At 42.6% G+C, this 20,022-nt stretch overlaps 1 protein-coding gene across 3 annotated transcripts in view; it reads left to right on the top strand.

Moving 5' to 3' along the window:
- ZDHHC15 (zDHHC palmitoyltransferase 15) overlaps positions 1 to 20,022 on the top strand; it is a 226,177-nt gene that overhangs the window by 190,916 nt on the left and 15,239 nt on the right. For 2 of the 3 annotated variants that reach the window (XM_025178030.2, XM_075940891.1), the window contains 8 exons: positions 1,782 to 1,876; positions 2,589 to 2,709; positions 3,658 to 3,727; positions 4,445 to 4,477; positions 6,439 to 6,559; positions 10,142 to 10,274; positions 13,306 to 13,432; positions 14,847 to 14,956. In XM_025178030.2, the coding sequence (XP_025033815.1) occupies positions 1,782 to 1,876; positions 2,589 to 2,709; positions 3,658 to 3,727; positions 4,445 to 4,477; positions 6,439 to 6,559; positions 10,142 to 10,274; positions 13,306 to 13,432; positions 14,847 to 14,956 (810 nt within the window). The other variant, XM_075940893.1, reaches the window with a different exon arrangement.

The following is a 20,022-nucleotide window of genomic DNA, read 5'->3' as shown; positions in this document are numbered from 1 at the left end:
TTGCAGCAAAATACTGACCCAGTATCTTAAGTGGTCACAAAGGAAATGTAGAAAACTTGGCAATAGGTTAATAATGATCCAGAAAAATGTACGTTATTTGTAAAGTTTGCTAATGAATGTACATGTAAATTCCCTAAAGAAAAGAGTTTGCTAATGCTGACCCCTTTTTCCCAGAGAAGCCCGACTGTGCCATCGAACCAGCAAAACTAAACCTTCTGAAAGAGTTATCTCCTTAAATGCTGGTTTAAGAATGACAGAGTTCCTATCCTGTCCTGATGGGGGGATAGCACAGGATGAGCTGGTGGCTTGTCACTCCCAAATAATTAGCATCTCTTAGTTATTTCTATTTTTCTGCCTATGTTTTTAAAAATATGTGCCCCCAAAAGCAGTGCACTGCCGTTCTGTAGTACACTGTTTCATTTGAAGTCAGTTAAGTATTTGGATCTGCCTTGGTGGGTTTCATTTCCAGTGTGAATTTCATTACCCCTGAGATGAGTATATTAAATAAGGGAGACTTGCTTAAGACTGCTTTGCAGGATCCAGAGTAGAAATTCTCTACTGATATCACTCACTAAATCCTGGGAATGAGCAAGGAAAAATGTCTTGTGAAGTAAGCTACAGTTTATTTCACAGAGAAAGGAAAAAGAGTTTTTAGGACAACTCATCCTCTCAGAATTTTTTTCAGTTCAGCACAGCAAGTATATTTATTTGTATGTACAGAGAATTCATTACTTCCTAAATTACTATGCTCTACTTTTAGATATATAGTGAATGACACACTGGAAAGATCAGTAATGCATCTAAATAGGCATTCTGTCTACAAAACTGGGCAACATGGATGATGGACATACTCTCATATTGCACAGAATTGTGCAAACAAGGTATCTGAAGAAAGATGATATTTGGGCACAGAACAACACCAGAAAATCAGGGGATCTGAGTTCTTTCCTCAGCTCTGCAATAGACTTTCTGTTGGTAGTTGTGGTTTTTAATTAAGTTTTTTAAATTGTTGTGTGCCCAGAAGGCAGTGTGATGAGTACACTTCAAATAAATAAACTTCAGATAACAATAATGTACCCTTCCCCAGTGGATAATTTATTCACATTAAAAGGGCCAAATTCTCAAGTCTATACTTAGCCTTTACACTAGCTAAATTGCCATGAAATCTGAGTAAGGAAACAGGATTTGCTTGGAGTTTAGCCTTCTGATTCTTCATGTGGTGGTCATTTTAATTTTGAATTCAGCATTGCAGGGAAAATCACATATTTCATCTACTTAAGTGGCACATTTATAAAGAAGGCTATCTAGTGATTGCAGATATAACAGTAGATAATATTATAATAGGTCTGAGCATTTTAAAAGATATCCAAGTCCTTTTCAAGCAGATGCAGCACTCTTTACCCTTCTGAGTCCTCGTGTGTCTCATTTCAGTGTCTCATGTCTTCCCAAATTCTTTCAAGTAAAGAAGTTTGTCTATTAAAATAAAATTGCTCAAAGGTACCTTGTCTTTCATATGATAATGACATCTCTGATGGATTATAATCCTGCCCCCACAACTGTGATTGTTTCTTGTTTTGTCTACTTGCTGAGAGTAAATGTTTTCCCATTTTGCTTTGTCACGTGAGCTTTGACAGCAGTAGTTGAGAGTTCATAAGATTTGATTTTCCAGTGATAGAAAATTCCACTGAAGCATAATATTTTTAAAATGAAGCACTCTGAATGGTGAAGAGTAAGTATAGTGTGACTTCTGCTTATGATTGATTATTCTTTTCTTCTCTTAGTGGCCTACCTCATCGTATTCCATGTCATCTTTGTGCTCTTTGTGTGGACATACTGGAAATCTATTTTTACTCTCCCTCTGCAGCCAGATAAAAAGGTAAAGGGGCTTGAGTATTTTTCAGGCACTGCAAGCCTAAGTCAAGAAAAAGAAGAAAACAGCCAAAGGGAGAACTCAAGAAATCCATCTATGCTACTGTGGCCCTGGACAACTGATCAGTCTTCCTGGTTAGGTGAAAAAGAGTCTACGGCTGTCCATAAAAATTTTTTAAAAAGAGTGCAGCTGAATCATTCTGAAAATTGTTTCAATTAAGCTGTCTAGCGAGCTTAGAGTGGGCATAACATCGCTTTACTTTAAAGTAGGCTATAAGAGTTTAACCAGTTAACTGATAAGATGATGCTTCTTGGTTCTAGTTAACAGCCAGCAGCCCCCAGGCTTGCAAGAACCAATGCATCAAAATGTAGATTGTGATTCCTTTACTTGTCAAATAATATTTTCAGTGTTAGATGTGTTTGTTTGTTTGTTTAAGACAGAAAGCATGATTTAGTGGATTGATCATATGATTAGGAGCTAGGAGTTCCTGAATTCTAATTCTTGCTCTGCCATTATTTTACTGTCTGACTTCAGTCAAGTCACTTTACATGTGATTAGCTCTCTGTTTATCACAAAAATAAAAGCCCTTCTAATGTGATTAATGTTTGTGTTTTGGAAGTGGTGGGAGGATAATAGCTTTTTCAACCTGGCCTGCATTTGAAATATTGCCACTGGTATATGTGGATAACTGGTCCTCTCTCCTCACTTCTGCTTCTAGTTCCATATGTCTTATGCTGACAAAGAGCGCTATGAAAATGAAGAGAGACCGGAGGTGCAAAGGCAGATTCTTGTCGAAATTGCAAGGAAGTTGCCAGTGTACACAAGAACGGGGAATGGAGGTCAGCTAAACAGAGGGCTTTGTTGATGTAAATCTAATTAATCATGTTATACTGGCGAGTAATAGCAAATCCCGAGTGCCAAAACTTACCGCTAAAGGACTTTTGCTTTAATGCTGAGGAAATAATATTACTCTAAAAGGATTTCCTTCTTGGCTTCCTCTTCATCCTTTCTGCTTGGGGAAAAAGAAATCCTTGAATATTTCCTCCATTTCCAAATAAATCCTGAGTGCTTAGTAGCCGTATGTTGTGTTCCTTTCTGTATTTGTAGTTTGGAGACTGTAGTTGGGTTCTCAAATTATATTTATTAATGTAGTAGCTTGGAGAGGTGATGGAATTTGTCCCTCCTTGTATGGCTGAGCTGCCTTTCCCCTTCCAAACACGGAAGCCAAACTACACCTGTGTGCAGAACCAATTCTTACAGCCTTATTTCCTCCCACTTTAAAGAGTGTTTGGTCTGAGCAAAGAGTGCAGGACATGGTCCCACAATGAGATCAACCATTATTGCCCCCATAAACCTAGTTCTGCAGCCAAATACACACATTGAACTCCCGTTGAAGCCTATAGGTTGGTGCAGTGTTCAGGCCTGTGTATTCTTTAGTCCACAATCTTAGGATCTGAGATAAGCTACTTCTGTTCTAGACCATTGTTTAAATGGAGCTTTTTTCAAAGCCAGAACATAAATGTATATGTACAACCCTTCCTCCCCCCATTTCTTCATTTCTTTTGACTACCTTCAAGTTGGATGTACTTTCCTCAGAAATATAGCCCCTAGGAATATTATGACCACCATTTATCTGTATTTTGCCTCGCAGCCTGAATCAACTTTAAAGTTGCATAGGTAGCAGTTATGAGGGAAAGGATGAAAACAAGAGTAGTGTTAAATGTATGTTTTCTTCTTGCTCATTATTTAGCACTAACTGCTAATGGTAACATGTCTGTTTTTTTTAGCTATTCGATTCTGTGATAGATGCCAGCTAATCAAGCCTGACCGTTGTCACCACTGTTCTGTTTGTGCTATGTAAGTTACTGGAATGTTTTGACACAGTGAATTTAGCCGCTACTAAGCAACAAAAATGACAATGTCTTAAACATGTACTTATACATTCAGAGGTACCCAAAAGTTTTCCTGTGTTCAAGAACACCCAAACAGTAAAGGAAAAACTATCAAAAGTGTTTCTAATAGGTCTTCATTTGTACTTGTGCACATATATGTGCCAGCACCTATATGCACGTAAGTGTTAACATTTGCACTCTCAAAACACTTTGTGTCTCTATTAAGTTTTGTGATTACATTTTGCTACACTTGTGCCTGCATGGATGTGAAACTTGTCCACCAAATTCCAAAGTGTGCCCGCTTATGTAAAGCATTAGCCACTAGTAAGTGCATTCAAAAGTAATGTCTTTTTTTAATGTGTCACATCTTTTCCTTGTATTGGTAATGCAAAGATTGTAAATACCCCAGATTAGGAACCATCTTCATTTTGTGTTTTGTACAGCACAAGGGACATTGCTTGCTCTTACAACAACAAATAGTCCACCTTAAAATAGTGGCTGCTTTACGAAAGATGGAATGATAGCAGCCATCTTAAATCTATCTCTTTATAGAAATCCAACACAAAACAGAAGACTTTGTTGCTGACTTACAGTTGGTGGAATCTTTGTTTATGAGTCTGTATAAGTTCCAAACATGAAGACCCTCGTCGTTGTATTCTTTTTCTTTTTTTTCCTTTTGCAGGTGTGTGTTAAAAATGGATCATCATTGCCCATGGTATGTCCAGGAAACTGGTCTGTATCTTTCTAAAAGTAAAGGCTGTTTAAATGCTTTTGTTGGTACAGGGTCTGCATGCCTCTTTCTTTTATCATGAAGGATGTCTCTCTCTTTGGTCTTGGCACTGAATAAAATGGCCATGCTGGGAAGCATTGTGTGTAGCATTTAACTTCTTTTGAGGGCTGTATAAAGAATATTCTTGTTAATTATACTGCATTTTTAGATACTGTTATAAACTAATCTACTGTTAGATTATTACCTAGATTTGTAAAGGTGTCTCAATCCAATCTTTTATTTTGTTATAATTAGGTCTGTCAAGCGATTAAAAATGTTAATCACGATTAATTGCACAATTAAAAAATTGAATCGTGATTCATTGCATACAACTCCCCTTTGAAACGCTACGGCAGTGTTTCAACGTGGCAGCACTGCATGGAGCCTGAGATCAGCTGGAGTTGCCAGCTGACCCCGGGCTCTATGCAGCATTGCCCCTTTGAAGTGCTGCCCCCATGGCATTTCAAAAGGGCAGCACAAGGCGGAGCCTGGGGTCAGCTGGAGTCCACAGCTGCCCTGGGCTCCATGCAGCACTTCCGCTTTAAGGCACCGGAGTGGTACTTCAAAGGGGCAGTGCAAGCAGAGTTGGGGCACTTTAAAGGGGCAGCGCATTAGGAGCCAGGGATCAGCTGGGGACCGATCCCTGGCTCTGCTGTTGCAAAGCCTCTTTGAAGTACTGCTCCGGCACTTCAAAGGGGCTTTGCAATGCAGAGCCGGGGATCAGCTGGGCACTCCAGCTGATCCCCGGCTCCGCTTGTGCTGCCCCTTTGAAGTGCTGGCGCAGCACTTTAAAGAGGTAGTGCAGCATTAACACGTGCAATTAACACGTAAATTTTTTTAACGCGTTAATCCTGCTCTGCGTTAATCACAGGCATTAATGCAGGTCAATTGACAGCCCTAGTTATAATCATTTGGGCAAGCAGTTAGTAGTTGTACCCACAAATGCTATTTGCATGTAATAGACAACTATACATATGAAAAGCTATCATTTGTGTATATGTAATAGTGTCTGCAGAATGGTACATGAAAAACTAAAAGTCACACTTTGATAGTTGGAATCAGCTGGCCTAGCTTGCACTGGGTCCCCCCCCCCCCCCCTCCGTGCTACTGTTTTTTAAATGTGTTAAGAGTCATCAGGCTCTTAGTACCTTTAAAAAGCAGAGTTGCAGCATCTGGGACTGAGCACAAGTCAAGAATCAGCTGATTCCCGGCTCACTCTGAGTCCCCACTACTCCCCCCGCCCCTGCGGAGACGGTGTTGGGGGGATTCAGTTTTTAAGCCGCCCCTTTCCCCTCCCAGCATTGGCTCCTGCTCCTTCCTTTGCTGCCTCCGCTAGAAGCAGCGGGAGGGGGAGCAACTAGTCGAGGAACTAGTAGACTATCTGATAAGCTTTTGTTCTGATAAGCTTTTGCTAAGTTGCTTACATCCCTATCTACCACCATTGTAATGGAGAATTGTGATTTATTACCATTTTGTGCTCACTTTGCACAAGTGTAAATTACTCCACAGGGTGGAAATCAGTGGTAATTCAGACCCAAATAGCCTATACAAACAAAATCACAATCCCAAATCTGAACACCTTCAGAGTTTCAGATATTGGAAATCCAGATCCAGATATGAATTTTGCAGTTTGAGCCCATTTCTATGTCAAACTAATAATGGGACCAAATTGATTGAGGTCTGGTCTTTTAACGTTATCAAATACATTTATCATGCTTTCTTGGTATGACTTTTGCTTTCAGGTAGAATACAAAAGTAAACAAGAACTCAGTAGCATTTCATTGTTACTAAACAGATTATTTTGTATAATCAAGTACCTAAAAAATTAAAATAACTTTCATATTCCTGGTTTTTGGACCTATGTCTGTGCTAAATATCCTAATTTCAATTTTGCTTTAATTCTCTAGGGTGAATAACTGCGTTGGATTTTCTAACTACAAATTCTTTCTGCTGTTTTTAATGTATTCTTTGTTGTATTGCATGTATATTGCTGCAACAGTCTTCAAGTATGTCATCAAGTATTGGACAGTAAGTTTTAGAATCATATTATTTTTATGTATTTTATGTCCCTTATTGTGACTTTAAACTTGCTGTGTTGCTCTTACTGTCATTGCATTTCAGTAGTAGGGGGCTTTTTCTTAAACTCTATATGTCATTTTAACTCTCTGGAGTTGGGGGGAGAGTGGTGTCTTAGGTAAATGTTAGCAAGGTACCAACCTTTGAAATTTATTAAGTGACTGCATGATCATCACATACACATTTTCAGTAGAATTACAGGAAACTATCAAATGGAGTATATATATTTTTGCAACTTGTGCTTTTGTTTCTTGTAATGCCTAGGCCCACTTTCCCAACCTTCTCTGAATCCTGGCTCCTATGAATCGAGTTTAGTGTCATGATGTTACTTGCCTACTTAGTTCTATAAGCCTAGTTCCTGCAGTACACCTGCCCTCCTGTTCTCTTCTCTGAGAACTAATATAAAGAGCTTTGTCAAGCCGTTGATCTACACACATTGATTTTAGAATATAGCATTTAAAGAAACTGCTTTGACCTTCATTGGCTCCTAACAGTAGTGGTGAACTGCCTGCAGACCACAGGTTGTTGGCTGACAGGCAAGTTATTTACCTTGCATCCACAGGTACAGCTGCTCACAGCTCCCATTGGCTAGGAATGGCAAACCATAGCCAATGGGAGCTCTGACTTTTTTGGCTTAGAAGTCAGATGGTGAAATACTGAGCACTATTTTGTAATACAGTCGGTTTAAAAGGAGGCAGTGTCAGGTAACAGAACACGAAGATGGGGCATCAAGATTCTTGGTTTCTAACATCTGCTGGTGCTGCTGGTTCAGTTTGTAACTTTGGTCGTTATTTTAGGCTCTGTCTCCACTGCAGTAAAACCCTTGCAGCTGGCCTGTGTCAGCTTATTCGGCTGTGGAGCTATAAAATTGCCGTGTAGGTATTTGGGACTTAGGCTGGATTCACGGCTTTGGGTCCAGATGTGGGTGTTTTTATTGCAGTGTAAACATATTCTTAATCTCTTTGGGCCTCAAGTTTATAACAGACTAGAAGATTTACCCGGCATTGCTTGGGTCCTTAACTCAATTAATTTTTGTTTTTCTTCATTTAAATCATTGCTCTGGGGTGGGCCTGGGGATGAGGGGTTCAGCATGCAGGCTGCCCTGGGGAGAGAGGACTACTCCAGACCTCTCTCACAACAGCAGCTTGGGGCCTCTCCATGGTGTTGCAACTCCAGCAGGCACAGCTGGGGAAAGAGTGCATGTTGCCCAGCTGGGGCAGGTCCAGGTTCATCTGCTCCCTGTGCTCCCCAGACAGATCGAGGAATGGAACAAACTGTGCACTTTGCCCTCACTCCCTGGGGAAGGGGAACAGCCTGTAATGTTCCTGTAAGAATAGGCCCTCCCCGTCATTGCTAAGAATGCTTGGGGGATAGGAGGCTCAAGGCTGGGCTAGTCGCAGATGGGGTGGGGCATGCCCCCAACAAGCCTCTTTTATCTGCCTGCAGATTCTGCCTCTTTTCTGCATGGTTTCATTTGTCCTTGTGTGAATTGGGGGAGGGGTGCTTCACCTAGGGTTGCCAAGTGTCCAGTTTTGAACCGAACAGTCCGGTATTTCAGCTTTCTGTTCGGGAAACAAATTGAGAAAATATAAATGTCTGGTATTTTCTAAATAAGATGTCATATAGATTGTGATGTAATGTCAAGTGTGTCCAGTATTTTTGTTGAAACCATCTGGCAATCCTAGCTTCACCCCCGGTTCCCCCCACGCACAAGTAACCCTTACCTTGCTTTAAATCATGCTAGGAGGGAGCTGTATACCAAATTTTGTGGTCTTACTCTTACCATTTAAGAGGGAAAATGCAGGACAATGTAGCACTTTAAAGACTAACAAGATGGTTTATTAGATGATGAGCTTTCATGGGCCAGACCCACTTCCTCAGATCAAATAGTGGAAGAAAGTAGTCACAACCATATATACCAAAGGATACAATTAAAAAAAATGAACACATATGAAAAGGACAAATCACAAACAGATTTCAGACAAGATCACAAAGAAAAAACAGTTTCTTGCCATTTTAACCAGAAAGGACACTCTCTCAATGACTTAACCACCTGCATTCTGCTACAAAGACCTTTTACATCTGCACTTGAAAGGGAATCCTCTGAACTGTCATTCATGTTAAAATTCGACACTCTCCAAGAAGGAATGAACAAACACTCAAACTATCTTACCCATTACCAAGATAGCTTCCCCAATTATCACCTCTAATACCATTAGCTCACAAACATCCCACTCTCCCCACCTCTAATATCATCAATTCACAGACACTTACCTTCCTTCCTTTTCCCGCCCCCTGCATCTGCCTCCTGTTCTGAAATGTGATTTGTCCTTTTCATATGTGTTCACTTTTTTTAATTGTATCCTTTGGTATATATGGTTGTGACTACTTTCTTCCACTATTTGATCTGAGGAAGTGGGTCTGGCCCACGAAAGCTCATCATCTAATAAACCATCTTGTTAGTCTTTAAAGTGCTACATTGTCCTGCATTTTGCTTCAACTACCCCAGACTAACACGGCTACATTTCTATCATTTAAGAGGGGTTCTTTTTATATGTGCCTTGAGGGGGAAGCTTCAGCTCTCCAGCCCGTGCACAACCAAACCCTTACCTTGCTTGAAGTTATGATAATAGGAAACTGTGTACTGAATTTGATGGGCCTAGCTCTTACTGTTTAGGAGGAATTCTTGAACAGACTCACAGACACATATATCTCTCAAATATATAGTAAACAGTGCCATACCTCTGACCCAAACACCCCTGTGAGAATTAGTCCACGTGCTCAAGAAAGGAAAGGCATTTAAACTCTCCCTTGTACTATGTAGGACTTGTAAGGTGGAGGAGGGCTTTTCCATATTTGCTCACTTGTAGGGGGGGAGGTACAGCCTGTTTCTAAATTGAAGGAGGTAAGTGCCAGAGAGATCCTCGTGCTCTCAGTTTAATGTGAAATGAAGCATTTTCAGCCCCTTGTAAGATTTTCTGAGCTTTTACTAACTGTGTAGATAGCTGTCACCAGCGTTTGGTATACCTGCTTGTTGCTGTTATAACTGAGAGAGAGGGAGTTCAAATTTTTGATCTCTTAAGTTGGAATGTAGCCATTGGAAAAGATGGCAGCATATTAATGTGAATCTAGGAAAATGTGAAGATTAAAAGAAACTCAGCAGAATGCGAACAGGCTTTCAAAGCACTTGTTGCCTGCCAAATTCACTGTGGGCATAGGAGACGCTTCTCATACCCATATGAGGGACTGTGAACATATTGGCTCCATTCCATATAAAAAATTAATAGCAACGCCCTACTGTATTTCTGCTTTGGAAGTGACAGGGTTTGAAAGAGCAAGCTTACGACTTCTTTTGTCTTGTCTGTTAATTGTTGTGAGGGGTGATTTCTTTTTCAATAAGTCTGAAAATCTGAAAACTCCACACGTTCTACACATTCTTAGTAGATACAGTGTAACATCTCATTCCTTTTGGCATGAAGATTTCTCTCGCTCTCTTTTTTCATATCCCTTATCCTTTTTTGTTTTTCCTTCTAGGATGAATTGACCAATGGACGTTCCAAGTTCCATGTGCTTTTCCTTCTTTTTGTGGCAGTCATGTTTTTTCTGAGTCTGATGTTTCTCTTTGGCTACCACTGCTGGCTTATCAGTAGAAATAGGTCTACTTTGGGTAAGGTTCCATGTGTACACCATAAAGTAATGTTCTAAAAAAGCACATGCGGTTCACCTCTAGCTATACCAGTCCATATCTGAAAAAGCATTTAAGTAAAAAAGATTTCTAATTCACAGTACTGGGGGTTTTCTTCTCACAAAAGCTCAATTGGAGATATGGAGGCATAAAATAGAAGGACCCAATCCTGCAAATGCTTGTGTTATTTACTGAAGTCAATGAGACTACCCATAAGCTAATTTTACTTGCATGTTTGTTTGCTGAAGCAGTTCCTAAAACAGCAAATTGTTTTGAACAAAAAGATATCTCTCTGAGGATGAGTGAGGGTAGCACGGTTTGGAATTGGATCAGTTTTGTGAATGACATTCCATGTTTTTATTTCAGCTAAAAAACTTCATGATTATTCTGTGTGTTTTATCTGAAAAACCAAATCTTTGCCATCAGGGTTAAGATAAGAGAAAAAAAATGTAAACATTTATAGTCATGCCAAAAAAACCAACCCCGTGATATCCACATTCATTTCTGTAACTTTTTCCATTTTGCTCTAGGGGTGGTATATTTAATTGTTTAGTTCAGTGGCTCTCAACCTTTCCTGGCTCCTGTTCCCCTTTCAGGAGTCTGATTTGCCTTGCACACCACCCCGCATGTCAGCTCACTTGAAAACTATTTGCTTACAAAACCAAACATACAAATACAAAAGTGTCACAGCATGCTGTTACTGGAAAAAATGTTTACTTTCTCATTTTTCCTATATGATCATAAAATAAATAAATTGGAATATAAATATTGCACTTACATTTCAATGTACTGTATACTAGAGGATTTACCTGGCATTGCTCGGGTCCTCGTGGAGGCTGAGGGCATTAGAGGGGTGTGTGTGCAGGAATCCAGGCTGGGAAATGTGGGGAGGATCACTGGGGTTGCTCTGGTGACTCGGGTGCCTAGGGTCACGCTGCCCGGTCAGTGGCTCTTGGGGGGAGGAGGGGTAGCTGAGTTAGTCTGTACAGGATAAACTTAAAAAACAACAAATGGTCTCGTAGCACTTTAAAGACTAACAAAACATGTAGATCAGTGGTCCCCAACCTTTAGAGGCTGCCGGGCGCCAGGGGGCATGGCCGTTCACCTGCCGGGTGCCAGAGGGCGGGGACCCCCCCCATAGCCACATGCTCGGGGGCGGGGCTCTCCCGCAAGCACCGCGCGCCCGGGGCCGGCACCCTCCCCCCAAACGCTGCGCGCCCAGGGCCGGCGCCCCCTCCCCCCACGTGCCCGGGGCCGGCGCCCCCTCCCCCCAAGCGCCGCGCGCCCGGGGCCGGCACCTCCCCCCCCCCAAGCGCCGCGCGTCTGGGGCCGGCCTCCCTGCAAGGGCCCGGGGCCGGCGCCCCCCCTCAAGCGCTGCGTGTCCAGGGCCGGCGGCCCCCCCAAGCGCCCGGGGCCAGCGGCCCCTCCCCCCAAGCACTGCGCGCCCGGGGCGCAAGCGGCCAATTCACGCGCTCCCGGGGCCGGCGCTTACCATGCACCTGGCTGGCTCCAGCACAGCGCATGCACCACGTGCCCAGGGCCAGGCCAGCCCCAAGCACTTGGCGGGCGCACAAAAATGGCCCCGCAGGCGCCATGGCGCCCGCGGGCACCGTGTTGGGGACCACTGATGTAGATGGTATCATGAGCTTTCGTGGGCACAGCCCACCCATTCCAGGTACTTTCCATTTTCCTGGCACAACCAAACCTTGCTTTAAGTTAGGGTAAGAGGAAGTCACATACCAAATTTGATGGTCCTAACTCTTTTTGTTTCAAAGGAATTCTTGAATGGATGGACTAATGGACAGACAGACACACAAACTCTCTAAAAATAAATATAGATAGAGCAGTATAAATAAGTCACTGAAATTTTAATTTATACTGTCTTTGCTAGTGATTTGTATATAACCTGTTTTAAAACTACGTATGTCTAGATGAGTTGATATACTCCCTAGAATACCTCTGTGTATCCTCAGGGGTATGTGTACCTCTGATTGAGTACACCAGGGGTCTCCAACTTTTTAAAGCATTAGATCACTTTTTGAATGTAAGTGCATTCTGAGATCTACCTCCTCTATAAATACCCTTGCCCCTTCTCCGAGGCCTTGCACCTGCTACCTCCAACCTCTCTCTCTGGCCCATCCTCACTCGCTTTCATCAGGCTGGGGCAAACGTTTGGGGTGCAGGCTCTGGTCTTGGATTAAGGGATCTGCAGTGTGAGAGAGGCTCTGAGCTGAGCTTGGAGCAGGCAGTTGGGATGCACAGGTGCTAGGGCAAGGACTTGGGGACCAGGAAAGGGGTCATGACTGGGGTAGGGTTTCAGCATGTGGGCTCTGACTGGGCACTACTTACCTCAGGTGGCAGTGGTGGTAAGCAATGGGGCTAAGGCAGACTCACCCCTATCCTGGCCCTGCACCAGTCCCAAAAGCAGCCAGCAAACTCCATCCCAAGTCCTGTTGTGCCCCTCTCTGCTCTGTGGAGAAAGGATACGGAATGGGAAGAGGCACCTTGATATCAGCACCCCCTCCCTCCCTCCTTGCCCTGCCCAGAAAGCAGGAGGCTTCCCAGGGGGATGGGCAGCTCCAAGGCAAAGGGCAGGAGAGGTGCAGCAGTGGGGGGCGGAAGGGTCAGCTGAAGTGCTGGCACTTGATAGCCTCTTAGCTAAACCAGTCAAGATCACCTGTCAGAGGCTCCAAGAATTACCAGTAGATCCCGATCTACTGGTTGGTGGCCACTGGAGTACACTAAGCCTGTAGTTCTCAAAGTTGGACTGATCATAGCATGCCACAATTTACTTTGCACTGATTAAAATTTGTATTATTTTCTAGTAGTCTAAATGGGCTTCCTTTGATTTTGATGAAGTTTATAAGTGAGGAAGGGATCTCAGGATTTGTCATGACTTTAATGTGTAACAAAGCAAGGTTTTGAAAAATCTTATGACATATTATATTGCAGCCTTAGCATAAAATATTTAACATTTGCATCTTTTCTTTGTTTCTTGTGTATCTACCCATAGAGGCATTCTCTGCTCCGGTGTTCCAAAATGGGCCAGATAAAAACGGATTCAATCTGGGTTTTAAAAAGAATCTTCAGCAAGTGTTTGGAGAGGAGAAGAAGCTATGGTTACTACCAGTTGTATCCAGGTAAGCTGTAATAAAAAACTGGAAAAGAAGCCAGTATCATGAAAGTAAGGGCCTCATCCTGGTCCCTGAGTCTCAGGTAGTTATGTAGTGTCGAATTCTGCAAGAGTCAAGTGAAGTTGGTATCTTCCCATTTAGATTGAGAAGTGGTAGGGAGTCACTCCTAAACAATAGTTACTGCAATCTCATTGCTATGCCTGCACCTTTACTGCTGACTGAAAGATGATTAGGCAGTGGTAGACCCACCAGCAAACATCTTTGCCTTATCCTCCAAGGCTTCCTGTTAACATGGACGAATGCAACTGCCACGGAGCCCAGCTCCATAGTTTACAGGTGTTTTGCACCTTCTCTGTGGATAAGTGTGTGTCTGTCAGTCGTTCTCTCACACACACAAACATACACTAGACTGATTACAATTAGCGATCTGTCTTAATTATATTTAAACTAGAAGACTTACCTGGTATTTTCTGGATCATTCAGGGCAGGAAGCTGGTGGTCTGGGGGGGGTGCAGGAGTCAGAGCAGGGCGGGGGGCAATACAGGAGGCTGGGAGTGAAGGGGGTGTGATAATGAGGATGGGGGGGCTGAGGAGGGGTTCAGGGCGGGAGGGCCTTTTCTCTCACCTCAAATCCTCTCTCACACGCCGCCACCCAAACACCGGGGGCCTTTTCTCTCCCCCTAACTCCTCTTGGTTGCCAGGGATCTCTCTGGCACTGCAGCCACAGGCCAGGGGAAGAGAAAAGGCTTGGGAAACGGGGGGCTACTAACCCTGTGTGCTGGTAGGCAAGATGGCCTCTGCTGGCCACTCTGGTGATACAGCTGCCCCCAGTGGACACTCTGCAGAATAGCTCTCCCCTGCAGACTGGCAGCCCCCAGTGGACACACTCAGTATTGCATCCCCCCAGACAGCCCAGTCCCTCCTTTTCTATGTTTCAGTAACAGTCTCTTTCCTTGTACTTCCATTTGTCCTGGCACAACCAAACCTTGACCTTGCTTTAAGTTAGGAGAAGAGGAAGCTGCCTACCAAAATTAGTGCATCTTTGACCATGTAGGAGGAGTTCTTGGTCAAACAGACTCACAGACAGACAGACACAAAAATCTCTAAAATATATAGAGAGATGACTGGGCTAAATTCAACTCTATTTGACTCATACCAGAAATGAACTTGGACTATAATCTTAATCCCTCTGATCTTTTGCAAGAATTCAGCATCAAAGTCACTTGAAAATACTTCTGTCAGAAGAAGGTTTCAAATCTGAAACTAGAATTTTCCAGAATTTAGTCCTTTAAAAGTAATCTCTGGACATTCACAGATTTGGATTGGTCTTGAGTTAAACCTAAAACAAGGAGTAAAGTTGTATTTCATTCTTCAGATGAAACAAGTAGGATGTAGCTTATTCCTGCCTATGTTTCCCCAGCCAGGGTGATGGACATTCCTTCCCAATGAGAATGTTGTGTGAATCACAGAATCCACTGCTAGCAAATGAAGAGCAGTGGGGAGATGATGGACTGGATGAAGAGAACCATGGTAAGGAAACACAAGGAAATTTAACTCTGTTTTGACCTAAAGTAACTGTTGTGTGGAATAAAAAATAGTCACTAGAAACCCTCTCTATAAGAGCTGTCCTTTAGAAAAAGCAGATCAGCTGAGTCTCTGACAGCTCTGATTTGGTTAATGAACATAGAACAAACATAAGGCCCAAGTTTGAAATAAGTGTCATTTTTCAGGAGATGCTCTGCTCTTACAAATACTTGCTGCCAGAAGTTTGAAGGCAGAAATGGGGTGACTTTCCCCATCAAGCAGTCTGATTGCACCCACAAATGAAATAGGTAGCTGTGTAAAAGCTACTCTTTGCACCATATATGCAATGTAACTATAGCTATGGCAGCTCCAGGCTATTGAGTGAAGTAATATCTTTATTGGATCACCTCATCTCACTGAGACTCAAAAGCTTGTCTCACACCAACAGAAGTTGGTCCAATAAACGATATTACCTCACCTACTATTTGCGGTAAATGAAACTGCATGAACAATGAGAATTTTACCTAGGGTTTAGGTCAGTGTGTTTGCATGTATGTATATACCAGAGATGGGCAATAATTTTTGGTGGGGGGGGCCTGCAGATAGGGGAGCAGCAGGGCCTCCGTGGGCCAGATCAATCCGCTTAGGCCCTTTTGTCCACCCCTGTCCAAGACACGTCAGACACTGGCACTCCAGGGTTTCATGAACAGGGCTGAAGAGGTTAATTTCAGCATTAGCTCAGATAAGTGACTTCAAGTGGCCTTTGTACATCTGCTAAAAAAATCTGCTTCTGCTCAGATGTGTAAATTTTAGTGCAGCAAATCTGTCTGATATGGGGGTGTATTGCTGATGACCTTTTAAAAATAACAGATTGGTGTTTTTCTGTTTTAAAAACAGTGTTATTTTGTAATAATTTAAAAAGATTCATCCCTTCAGGAGTGGTTTCTCTGTTTCCCTACATTTTACATAGTATATTTGTCTCTGAATAAACAGTCTGATTAACTCTCTGAATATGAGTATAAACATGCATAAGAATAAGATTAGTTTTTGCCAAGTCAGCTCTCAGAATCTGAGTTTCAAGCCTTTACATTGAAGTTTTATAATTTAAAATGATCAGTGGCCTATGCTAGGCTCTTTCCCAATGAAGAAAGTGGTGTGTAATCATCTTGCTCTGAAACTTTGTGAAGTTTTGTTTAGCACCAGTAGGAAGGGCCATTTTTTATTAATGTCATTTCCAGAGAGTTTTAAAATTGGTCAGTTTCACATTTTCAGATGCTTACCTCTGAAATGTCAGGGTATTGTAATTGTGCGAGTCCCAACCCAAAAGCGAATGTGAGGAGTCACAAAACTGTTGTGGGGTACTGACAACTGGGCTTTGAAGGCAGCAGTGGCGGAGCTTCCTGCAGTCCTGATCTCCCTCGGGGCTCCCAGCTGCCAGTTCTGGCCAGGCTGGAGTGGGATGGGACTTCCTTTTCCCCTGCACAATTGCTGTTTGTGGGGGGCGGGCAGGGTGGGAGATCAGATCCACCTCTGGCTACCTTTCCAGGCTACAGGCCACTCCATGGCTGTACTGCCTTCAGAGCCCAGCTGAATCCAGTGAAGGTGCCTTCTGCCCTGCGGCAACATACCTGCGGAGCTTCCTGCAGCCAGGATAGTTGTAGATGGGCCTGATCTCCCCCCAAGAGCAGCCATGCAGAGGAAGAGGCGGTCCTGCCCCTCCCCAGCCTGGCAGACTAGCAACTGCATCCCCAGCCCTGCTTCTCTTCCTCCACTCCTGTAGCTAGAGTTCACAGGGGAGGTCTTTTTCAGTCTGTGATATGATTTACATGCTAGTGAATTTGTAGGGCTCTCCCTAGAATACTAAAGCCAAACTAGGGTTTTACAGAGTTAAAGATCAAAATGACAAAATCAGAGTTGGGCACATTGTGTAACTAGACATGCCAGGAGCTAGAACCTTAGTTCATGATCATTAGAGTTGCAAGGTTATTTTTTCCCTCCCTTGTTTTGGGGAGTGGGTGGGGAGCTCTTTGAGTTTAATGTATACTCTCTATAATTTATCCAATTAAAGGTTGGTTTGGGGTCTGTAAATAAAAGGTCTTTTCTGGTAAAGATATTCTGTGTCCCCTGTATTGTTTTATGGACAGGTGCCTCGATGTTGGAATGCAGTTCCTAGAATTAGGAAGTGCATGGAGTACACTGCCATTTACCTTTCTCCCATAAGAGTAAAACCGCTGTCCTAGTTCTGATTCTGAATAGCTGGATTTAGCACACTAGAAGTGTCACGGAGGTATGGCATCCTTCCCCTAAGTCATTGTTGCCACTATTGCAGCATAAAGAATGTCCAGTGGATTAGTATGGATCTGATTATATCAGTCTGCTGCCCAGAATGGTTTTGTCCTCTTCCCAGGTTCTGGTTCACTGTGCTGCAGGGAGTCTTCATAGAAAAGCTCCACATCATGCAGGCATGCCCAAACTCAGTCACCATGTGGCTAAATTGTGTCAGGTTCTCCATGACCACTTGGAAGGGTCAGGATTTACCTTGTAATGAATGATATGAAAGGTCTTTGTTGGAAAAGAAGCACTCAATCCTGGAGTGACTCCATCCCTTAAGAGGCATGTTTTTTCCAGATCTTGAACAGTTGCACCACTTCCTGTTAGTGTAGATAGCAAATGTCTGTATGTATATAGCTTCTAATGATACTAAAACATTTGTGAGGAAAAGATGAGAAGAGATAGTGAGGCTTTGTTCTTGCTTTACCCCTCATTGCTTAAGACATTAATTGACTGGTGCCAAAGTTAGAACTGATGGAACATGAACTGCCTGCTACTTTGATCATGCTCTCTTAGAAAATGGCTCCGCCAGTCGCAGCAAAAGCAGAATGATTTCTCTCCTGATGTATATAAGTGGTGTCTCTCCCCTCTTGGAGCTTCTCCAGCTCACATCTGTGATTACTTCTGCACCTGCACATTATGACAGAAGTAATAAGAGCTGTTCTCATAATCAGAGTCCCTCCTCTAGGCATATGCAGAAGAGGAAATGACATGCCACAGAGATAATTAAAAAAAAAAAAACGCTTGCTCAACTGTTGCCTGTATAGTGTGTTCTTTTTTTTTTTTTTTTTACCACAACACTACAATCCATTGCCTGTGCTGTGATTGATTTTTCTGTACAAAAACAAAGAGAACTCCCAACATAATCTTAAAGGAAAAATCAAAAATTGTAAAGGCTAATCACCAGTGGATATGTTTTAAAATCAATGTTAGGGGGAATTGGGAGACTTGTGAATACAAGAAATGCATTACTGAAATACAGGAGTGGGGGGGGGGTTACCATCACCTGAACTAGAATGTTTATGGACGCAAATATTCTCAGTTGCATTTTTCTTCACTGTAATATTGTGCCCCTCTCAGTTTTAAATGTGTGTTGACCTTTGTTCTGACTTTTTTGTACATAGATTTGCTAATGACGGTAATATTTCAATTAAAATGAAAAATATTGAGCTTCTCGATCAGCCGGAAACCTAGAAAACACACTTCCAAATGTACCTTAATTCTAAATGATGGTATTTTTATAATTATGTTAAGGCTGTCCTTTATTCACAAACATATTGTCTCTCTAGTCTAATTTGTCTAGTCAGTATGTTTCCCCAAATGACGTGCTGGCAGATGATAAAATAATCTTATTGTTTTTTCTAAAAATTCATTTTGAATGCACTTAATGACCAAATCCTGAATTTGTTGGTGCTATGTGTGCTTGTATTCTGTTTGCCCGAATACTACCAAGATAAAGCTGTGAACAACTTTTTAAATATCTACATAGTCTATGGTGTTAAAGACTAATTACATAGGTGGATTTAAATAAATTGTAAAACTCCAATTGTCTGGCATCCAGTGGTCCGGCACTCCTGATAGTCCGGCACCAACTGGAACCAGGAAGTGCTCTGGCCAGCCGGACAATTGGAGGTGCTCTGCCTCCGGCTTCCCCAAGTCTGCTGCTGCTGAAACTGACCAGCGGCTGACTTGGGGAAGCCGGGGGCAAAGCAGCTGGGGTGCTGCCGGGTTGGTCCCGCAGCGCCACCCTCTCCCACCATCCTCTCCCACACTGCGCAGTTCCCCGCCAACTCCCCCCCCCCCCCCGCGGACCCCTCATAGTCCCGCTTCCGGTACTCCGACATATCTGACAATCCGGCACCCCCTGGGTCCTAAAGGAGCTGGATTATCAGAAGTTAACTGTACATTTCAGGGCAATTCAAAACTCTAGATCTACTTAGTCATATGTTGTATTTGGACCCAGTAAATTCAGGAGTATGATTATATGAAGAGTTTCCCCTGAATTGATTGCACATTCAGTGTTTGTCATCTACTATTAAACCACATCTTTTCAGCCTATGGAATACTCCACTATATTCTATGTAAGAGCTGGAAGCTGATAAAAACAGATTATCACATACGACTTCAAATATCTGAAGGCATCTGATTAATTTTAAATTCTACTCATTAGGAAATACTGTATGCATGAGAACTGTATTGACAGCAGTTGAGGAACTCACTGCAGTGCTCTGACCCAGAGGAATTAAAGCGAAACGTTCCTGTTCTTAGAAATCAGTTAATTTGCATAAAATCTTGAAACAAAGAAAATTATCTCTTTCCTTGTAAGGATTAAATTCCAATCCATGTTGATGTATTAGAAATTAACCAAATGGCTAAAATAAGCAGGTTCACTCAGATACTATAGTGTTGAATATTGTATATATACCTCAGACAAAGGACTGGATTTAAACCTTGCCTAGACACACAAGATGCTCCTGTTGGACTCAGCTTGGTTACAAAGAGATTTTGTTAAACCACTGCTGACTGAAGTTAACGGATGCAACCAATTTTAAAGTGATAGAAGTGTATCTAAACTGGGGTTTGCACCAATTTAACTAAATCTTTTTATCAAGTTTAGTTAAACTAGTGCAGTTCTGTGTGTAGACCATACCTGAGAACAATCAGACCACCAAACAGCTATCATTCATAGGCATCAATTTTGAGATTCTCCAGAGCCTCCTGCCCCAGAGGTAAACGGTTAC

This window comes from Pelodiscus sinensis, chromosome 13 (genome assembly GCF_049634645.1).
Source record: "Pelodiscus sinensis isolate JC-2024 chromosome 13, ASM4963464v1, whole genome shotgun sequence".
NCBI classification, from domain to species: Eukaryota; Metazoa; Chordata; order Testudines; family Trionychidae; genus Pelodiscus; species Pelodiscus sinensis.
The sequence above is the reverse complement of the archived record's forward strand: the minus strand, read 5'-3'. Positions and strand labels throughout refer to the sequence as shown.